This window comes from Plasmopara halstedii, assembly GCF_900000015.1.
Source record: "Plasmopara halstedii genome assembly, contig: Scaffold_287, whole genome shotgun sequence".
Classification (NCBI taxonomy): domain Eukaryota; phylum Oomycota; class Peronosporomycetes; order Peronosporales; family Peronosporaceae; genus Plasmopara; species Plasmopara halstedii.
In genome coordinates, this window is record NW_020187208.1 from 940838 (window position 1) to 950217 (window position 9380).

General features: G+C 43.3%; 2 protein-coding genes across 2 annotated transcripts; one reads left to right on the forward strand and one right to left on the reverse strand.

The window, feature by feature from the left end:
• Nucleotides 1–2529: 2529 nt before the first annotated feature.
• On the forward strand, nt 2530–6987 carry PHALS_05082 (dna topoisomerase ii; the record flags this gene model as incomplete). Its single annotated transcript, XM_024722823.1, has 6 exons — nt 2530–6023; nt 6081–6084; nt 6159–6183; nt 6360–6410; nt 6517–6656; nt 6721–6987. The coding sequence occupies 6 exons, from the start codon at nt 2530–2532 to the stop codon at nt 6985–6987; spliced, it is 3981 nt and encodes a 1326-aa protein (XP_024573861.1).
• A 192-nt stretch (nt 6988–7179) lies between these two features.
• Nucleotides 7180–8652, reverse strand: PHALS_05083 (Lamin Tail Domain; the record flags this gene model as incomplete). The annotated part of the gene is made up of 1 exon (XM_024722824.1): nt 7180–8652. The coding sequence occupies one exon, from the start codon at nt 8650–8652 to the stop codon at nt 7180–7182; it is 1473 nt and encodes a 490-aa protein (XP_024573862.1).
• Between the last annotated feature and the right edge of the window lie 728 nt (nt 8653–9380).

The window sequence follows — 9380 nt, forward strand, 5'->3', positions numbered from 1 at the left end:
TGTCAAGGGGATGCTAAAGTATGTTTTCAAGATGAAGGATCTTGGTATGGCGAAGTATATCTTGGGCATGGAGATCGACCACGACAGGTCAGCTTTCACAGTAATGATCAAGCAGACACGGGACATTAATGACCTCGCTGAGCGATTTAGACAGAAAAACGCCAACGACGTCGACAATTTGCATACTTCCGGTCTCAAGCTGTCAACGTCACAATTACCAAGTACAGAAGCTCAGCGTTCAGAGATGCGGTTAAGACCCATCTGTAAACGCGGACTCTGAGAGTCAATGCCTTATCTGTGCGAAGTGCATGACAACCCCGTTGCACTACCCATGCAGATGCATGTGGGAATCAGGCCGTGATACGTTATACTGAAAGAGAAAATTTGTCCCTTGAATCTGAACGCAGCGACGTCTGTCTCAAATTTGTCAAAAATGTTATTTGACCGTGGCGCCCTTCACTTGAGTTGGAGTTAATGGCGCGCAGACTTGCTGATTACGGCTCCGGAGCACACAAGCTTGCCGAGCTGCGGACACCAGTGGAATTGCAATAATTAAGATGTCTGTGATACGACTGCGAGTAGAATCTGTAACGACAGCGACATAAGGTACGCAATCACATCACGTGATGTATATTAATTTAAAGAACAGGGTTAGGAATAGCACGTGGTTGTAAGCGTAGGTCCTATTATTACTTCAATACTTGGTTTCCACCCGCGCACAGCATCTTCTTCGCATGCATGACTCTTCATTAGGCTGATGTCGCTATCTGTCCTTATTTAAATACTCTGTCATGAGAAAATTTGCATGGTTTACTTTTTGTTTTAAATGTCAGATCGTTAAATTTTTTTGGTATTCTTTTAACGGTTGCCAAAATATACGAAAATACGGTCTGAAAATGTACGAAAAGTTTTAATTTACGGGAACGTTTGGCCACGCCTTGGCAAGCTAACCTGTGATAGACGGACGATATGGTCCAAACTCCAACAGTTTCGCAATCATTTCTTGTCTCCAACTGCTCATGCGTCGATAGACCTTCTACTCTTGAAGCGATCAATGATAAGCAAATTTCAGTCTCTCTGCCAGGTCAATAGAAAATTATGGCTCCGCTGGGACTTCATTCTGCAATTACCGGTGTCAGATAGGGATGACCACAAAGCTTTGAGCTGACACACCACCCAGGATATCCAGGATTCTAGAGAGATCCTACGTGCATTTATCTCCATTTCGCGAATTAAGGTCTCTTCTTTGCGTAAGGTGCTTGAAAACGAACGATCACGATATAGCATTGTCACTACCATCCTTGACCCGCTGGATCATTGTACATGATCTTGAGGCCATAAAACAGGCTGAAAGGGAGTTTGGCTCATTAGCAACCGATCAAATGGGTGTAAAACCGTGATAATACAACGAATACATGTCGACAATGAGAGGAATAACTTTAAAATGAGCCACACAGGTAGGCTCATGACATAGTCGGATTTTTATTTGGTGTTAGTGAAAAGAGAGGTGGGACAATTGGTCGCTGGGCTCGGAGATGAGGTATGTATGTAAGTTGCGGGATTCAGTGGATTGCTAGAAATTTTGGTCCGTTGCTTGTTATATACCGAGATCGCCTCGCAAGCGTCTTACATAGATTATGCGGAATTGTATAAGGCTTAAGTTAATGCATTTTTATCGTGAGAGGTGATTGATCGATGTGACGATGAGGAATCCTTGTGCCACATTCGTGCTTCTAAAAGGCATTTCTACATTGGCGTCCATAGGCGGGACTTTGTTTACTATGTTTCCCGGATTCTTCTGCTGTCGAATCCAAAGGTTTTGTTTTTAGGATAATAAACAGATGAGAATCGTTATTGAACATCTCTTTAGCACTATGACCTGGGATATAAAGTCTTAAATGAAGCATGACTACGTGGTGCCGATTGGAATACCGAACCAAGATTTGAAAAGTGGTGTATACCAAAATAAAAGAGGCTTGTTTCATATTGTCACGGTTGAGTTTGGCTCCTAATCTGATGTCTGTAAAAGGCGGTTGGTTATTCATGAAGTTACTTTGCAAATAATAGTACTTATTGATTAGGTACTCATAGGCCCGATTGGTGGAAATCAGTGTCTGAATAAACATGTGGCGCTGCGGAGCTGCCCGACGACGAGCCTTGCGCAGCGTCACCAGCGCTCTACAACCGTGCTATGCGGTTACAACAACTGACGTGACGATAAAAAGCATTAATTCCTCTAGCTCGTGCAGCTTAAATGTTCAAAAAACGCTAAAAAGTCTCACATCAGCGAATGTTTCGACTCCTAAAGCCATTGTACTGCTGTCATCTGCGCGGAATTACAGCACCAGATCAGGTAGATTGCTCACAACGTACCGGCTCGATTGCTCTAATAAAGGATCCAGACTGTTTGAGCAGACTCAACGCGCTTTGAGCAGTGTTGAAAGTACATACCAGAAGAAGACACCACTGGAGCACGTACTGCTGCGTCCAGGCATGTATATAGGCTCAGTCGAGACTACAAAAAACATCATGTGGATGCCCTCCTTTGAATCTACACCTGCAGAGGATGCAGAAGAAATCAGAATGAAGCAGCAAGCGGTGGAATACGTTCCTGCTTTGTACAAAATCTTCGACGAAATCATTGTCAATGCTGTAGACAACAAGGTCCGAGATCCAAGTATGAAGCACCTTGACGTGATCATTGATCCTGGGGATCAATTAAATGGATACAGGCCATGGATTTCAGTCTTTAATAGTGGAAAAGGAATTCCCATCAAATTTCACAAGACGGAAAAGGTCTACGTACCCGAATTAGTGCTTGGTCATTTGTTGACGGGATCAAATTTTGATGACACTGCTGCAAGATTGACAGGCGGGAGACACGGATATGGTGCTAAGTTGACGAATATATTTAGTCAAGAATTTGTTGTCGAGACAGGAGATACGTCAATGGGATTACGATACAAACAGGTTTGGTATAACAATATGCGAACTCGTGGAGAACCAGAAATAACTGAGTATACTGGCAATGGGTTAAAGGATTTCACAAAAGTATCGTTTTCACCCGATCTAAAAAAGTTTGATATGGTAAAACTTACTGCTAGCATGATGCGTGTGCTAAAGAAACGTGTGTATGATGTTGCTGGGTGCTTATCGGATGTAGAGGTGACACTAAACGGTAAACGGGTGCCCATTTCAGGATTTGAGTCCTATGTCCAAGCATTTTCTCACTCGACAACGACAACCTCAAATCCTGACTCTGCAAAGTCGTCGGAATATAGTCACGAAGACGCAATACCTGGGTCAAAATACATTTATTCTCGCGTAAATAAACGGTGGGAAATTGGTATTCTACCTTCAGATGTGGGGTTCGTACAAGTGAGTTTTGTAAATGGAATGTCAGCTTTGCGTGGTGGGTCACACGTTGGCTATGTGAGTGATCAGATTTGCCGTCGTGTGGTAGAGTATGTGAATAAAAAATATCAAGAGCTTTCAATTACTACTGCACATGTGAAGCCACACTTGGCGATATTTATCAACTGCCAGATTGAAAATCCAACATTTGATTCGCAGATGAAAGAGTACATGTCATCTCGACCGGTGACGTATGGATCAACTTGCGTGTTGTCTGAAAGACTTTTGAAACTCGTGCTAACGGATTCTGGTATTGTTAAACGAGTCGTTCAGCAAGCTCGTGCGCGACAACGTGCAGCGTTGCTCAAGAAAGTTTCATCTACGCGTGCTAAAAGCATGTCAGTAAATGTTCCGAAGCTAGAAGATGCAAACTTGGCTGGTGGTCCTCGCTCCAGCGAGTGTTCGCTTATCTTGACTGAAGGAGATTCCGCTAAGGCACTTGCAGTAGCCGGTCTAGCCGTTGTGGGGCGAGATCAGTTTGGTGTATTCCCCTTGCGTGGCAAATTGTTAAACGTGCGGGATGCCACAGTAAGTCAACTTGGTAAAAATGCTGAATTTGCCCATCTGTGCACGATACTTGGTCTCAGAATGGATGAACGTTTTGATACAGAAGAGGCGCGTCAGAAACTACGGTATGGGCGTGTCATTACCATGACGGATCAAGATCATGACGGGTCACATATTAAGGGCTTGCTATTAAATTTGTTTCACACGTTCTGGCCGGAATTATTGAAACGAAGGGATTTCTTGAGTGAATTTATCACCCCAATCATCAAAGTGAGTCCAACTTCAAAGCGTGTTGGCACTGAACGAAACTTAGAGACGCGTCGTTTCTTTAGTCTACCGGAATATTTTGACTGGAAAGCATCCATCGACTCGACAGACCTTAAGTACTACACCATTAAGTATTATAAAGGACTCGGAACCAGTACGAGTGCAGAAGGGCGTGAGTACTTTAGTGACCTCGACAAACATCTTGTAAACTTTCAATGGACTAGTGATCGTGATGGCGATGCGTTAGATATGGTTTTTAACAAAACCCGAGCTACAGACCGCAAAAAGTGGCTCCTTAACGAATATTCTCCTCACTCGTTTCTTGACACAAGTTCAGGGTATGTGACATATCGAGACTTTGTCAATCGTGAACTCATTCAGTTTTCTCACGCAGATAATCAACGATCGTTACCGTCGGTAATTGATGGTCTGAAGATTTCACAACGAAAGGTCTTGTTTGCGTGTTTGAAACGCAAGTTAACGAACGAAGTGAAAGTAGCACAGCTTGCTGGCTACTGCAGTGAACACACAGCTTATCACCACGGAGAAGCGTCGTTGCATTCAACAATTGTCAATATGGCACAAGATTTTGTCGGCTCCAATAATCTGCCGCTTCTTTATCCTTCTGGTCAATTTGGTACTCGATTACAAGGCGGAAAAGACGCTGCAAGTCCTCGATATATTTTTACACTGCTTCAGAAACACACGCGCTTAGTCTTTCCTGAAGAAGATGATGCATTGTTACACTATGCTGATGATGATGGATATCCAGTTGAACCTCTATATTATGTGCCGATCATTCCAATGCTGCTCGTTAATGGTGCCGAGGGGATTGGTACAGGTTGGTCTACAAATATTCCTTGTCATCACCCGGTACAGGTGATCGACAATCTTTTGAAGATTTTAAACGCAGAGGAAGCAGGTGATGATCTTTCAACGGTAACATTAACACCAATGACGCCATGGACTAAAGGATTTAATGGCAAGATTCTTCAACTGGATAAACAAGCGTTTGTAGCTCGAGGTATTGTGGAACACGTGAACACGTCAACTGTACGAGTGACAGAGTTGCCGGTTGGTAAATGGGTGGAAGACTACAAAAAGTTTTTATGGGATCTAATTGGAAAAAAAGTGATTCGATCATTTTCCGAACACCACTCGGACCGTGAAATTCGTTTTGATATCTCGATGACTCGCTCTGATCTTGCAAAATACACTGAGGATACAAATAAGGGGGAAGCATTGGTAAAGCTCTTGCGCCTTGAAGCTTCTTTAAATACTACGAATATGCATGCGTTCAATGCTAACGGTCACTTAGTTAAATACGAGACGAGTGAAGATATTTTACGTGACTTCTACCATGTCCGTCGTGAATTGTACTCGAAACGTAAACAGCATTTGGTACAATGTCAAACAAAGGAGGTCCTTCGTTTAAGTAATCGCATTCGATTTATTCAGGAGGTTGCTTTTGGCGATTTATCGAAAGTTCTAAAAGAACGTATTCCCAAAGCCGAGCTAGTTCAGTTGCTTAAGGGATTAAATTTCTCTCCAGCATCTGCATTTCAAGCGGAAACAATTAACTATACTGGAGACTTGGGGCTGACTACAATTGGTCATGAACATGATGTTGTTTCTATCGATGGAAGCGACGACTACGATTATCTCTTGAAGACGTCGCTTCTGAGCTTTACAAAGGAACATATTGAACGATTGCAGAAGGAACACGACTTGAAGCAGACGAAGCTACAACAGCTACAAGATACGACGCCGGCTCAGCTCTGGCGCACCGAGCTAGAGTTACTGCGTACTAATCTTCTACGTGACCCAGAATTTCAGTAGTAGCTTTTGAAATAGATATGGACTTCAAGCTTGTGATGTAAATCTTGTTATAGATTGGTTAAATATGATATTTATCTATCCTCCAATTGGATTTTGTTATCAGCTCCCCCTTTTGAGAAGACCATTTACAGAGCAAGAAACGCAGCTGGAAAGCAGGTAAAGTCTTACGGCAAAGTTTTGGGGTCTCTGGTATTGCTACAGAGTGATGTACATATTCTTGAAGACGTTAAAGTGATTTATTTTATGAGCCAATGTTGACCCCGAAACGATCGCCATCAGAGGATAGAGTAACGCTTTTCTAATTGCGTCTTGTTTTCATCTATAACCTACAGCGAGTGACGCGTTTGCAGCTATGGCGAAGCATGGCGCTGAGGTTGTGATCAGTACGTTGCTATTCGATACAAAGATCCTTTACGTTGACTCTGTTACAGCTTTTACGAGTGGAGAATTGTTCCGACTGATGAATATTGTGCTGTGACTGCTGTTTAGTGCCTCGCAACTTTAAGCTGCTCGAGGAATTGGAAAATAGTGAAAAAGGTCATGGAGATATGAGTATCTCGTACGGATTAGAGCAAGCGGATGATATTTTTCTCACAAATTGGATCGGTACCATTCTAGGCCCTGCTGGCGTGAGTTGTACGATTCTTTATCTGTCAGGACACATTGAGCTAATTGTTTTCCTCTATCTTGCAGACGTGCCACGACGGGCGCATTTATAGTTTGCGAATTCACTGCAGTGATCAGTATCCCCACGTGCCACCCGAAGTACACTTCACGAGCCGCATCAACATGAGCTGTGTGGATCCTCAATCGGGCCGTGTAGACCCGCGACGATTGGCTGCGTTGGGCAGCTGGCACCGTAACAATGGCATTGAGCACGTGCTTGTAGCCATCCGTGCTGAAATGGCTTCAGCCACTAACAGACGCCTACCACAGCCACCTGAAGGAACAAACTTTTAGAGGCGTGTCGCTGGTCTAATATTGCGAGTTTGTAGTCGAATTATGGAAAGAGAGTGAAGATTAGGAAAGCAGGAAGAAAAAAGTGGAGAAACCTAGTCTTATCATTCTACTAAAGGGATTGTTCAATGCATGAAAGTATTGCATGTTGTTTTTGATACGCTATCTAGATGTCTAGCATATAGGTAAATACGTCTAATAATACCGAAATCGATTGCGAAACTTCTTGGGTGTGGAAAACGCTGAGGGTGGTAATTCTTTTTGAGGCTCTTCATCACACACCTCTTTCTCCTCTTGATCTTTATACGTTTCTTTGACGTATGTTGTTGTGTGTTGCTCAAGATGTCCCCATAGAGCATTTATCAAATCAATTGATCTTCGGACCATATGCAGAAGAATGACAAGTGCACGGAAAAAATCAATGCCTGAGGCTGCCGTGAAGAATGGCACAAGTAAATATCCGACAACTTTCCATAATTGTGTTGGCTGGCTGCTGAAAGGAAGTAAAAAAAGCAAATGAAGCAGCAATTCGCGGCCAATACCGCACATGCAGACAAATCCTTGGTATCTGTGGTCCAATCTTGTTAAGTATTTAAATAACGGGTGCCAATTAGTGCGTTCGTCAAGAAAACGAAATTGCACTGCAATCGCATTTATACAATACACACCAAGATCAAATACGAGCATACACTGAAAAGAGGTAGTCAAAACCGGATAGAGTCTTTGAAGAGACAAGTACAATACAAGCATAGCCACTTGATCCAAGACAACTGACGTGAAACTTGCAATAGTGACCAATAGTCCACTTTTGATGCCCAGCATGAGTTTTCGTGCAGTGACATTGCATGCCAGCACCATGAATAGCAATGATGTGACTTTTGATCGCACATTCGGACCCGGTTTACCCATAGACTGAAATAAATTAAACATGAGGTAGATCAGCACTGCTCGAACTGATTCCACTACTGGCACTAAAATGACTGCTAATGAGTGTTTCGATAGTGACTTGTCCGAGACAATTCCCCAATATCTCGAGTAAACATAAACTTCCCGCTGACGTGGCGGGAAGGAAGTAATTTTACCGCTTTCTGGACTCGGTCGTGACGTCTGCTTGTCAAAGACTGGAGGGGATAGACATCCGACGCAAAAGCGGGTGTCAATCTCACTTCGCAACGTCTTTGAGTGTGCAGACTTGCAGTGCAACACGCGAAACTCTCGTCTGCCATCCACCGTTACTCGAATGGATGCTACTTCAACAAGAAACGGATCTAATAGTACGACGTCATTGGCTCGAGAAGACGTAAAGAACGACTTGTGTCGCAAAGAGCCATCAGGTTGTGTCCAGAAAAGATAAGGCTGAAGTAAGTTGTCCTCGTCAAGCTTTAGTCTTCCTGGAGAACACCAAATTGTCACCTCGTCACCAGGTAGTAAAGTGTAATTAAAAGGGAAGCAATAGACGTCGTCGCAACCGCTGCAGCTTAAGTTGAAGCCAGTAAGGTTGATACACGCTTCGGAAGGATTGGACACGACGACCCACTGCTTAGACACGTTTGCGCGAGAAATGTAGAGCTGCTGCATGACAATCTTGTGGCATATTTGCATACTTGCGCGCGCCACCTGCCGATCAAGCGTACTTAGCGGTAGACGCCGCAGCAGCGGGTAGCTCATGGCCATACCACAGGCTTGTTTGGGTTCGTATTTCCCGCTAAATAAACGTCGATTTACGCTCTAAATGTGAATACATCGGGTGATTAGTATGATATCGTGACAACGCGCAAATGCGCAACTTTAATTATAAATTTTGGGACTTTGGAATGCACATAAACCTATAGAGCAGCTTGGAGGCGCAAGTGAAGTTTGTTTTTTAACGTGAAATATCACCACAATATAATATATTATAATTATTACATTACAGCACGACTATAAAGAGAATTAAGTTTCATTACACTGACTGCCTCAAAAATACGAATATACACGGAATCTGTACAAATTCCAAGTACAGGATGGGCAAGTATATTGTTCCTGATAGGAATCAAGACACCAAAATTTCCATTTGTTGTTCTGGCGGAGTGATTACGATACTGCATTGCCAAGTTGTAGGTTGCGGATTCGAGTCCCCAAGCGACCAAAAATTGGGTTGGGCTGGCGATGCATGAAATAGTCTTGAGACTTAGGGTTGCCATCTTTTGATATAGTCTGAAATATGGTTGCTTGCGATAAATCCTTCGGGACTGTCGCGGAGAAAATGTTCCAATACCTTAGCTAGCCCTCGGCGATATGCGAAAACCCGAATGGGAGAAGCCAACTTAACGCTTAGGTAAGCCCTCGGGTGAGATTTATGTTGAGAAGATGAAGTGAGCAGTAGAAGGCAAGTTTGGAAGTAAATGTATTTAAGG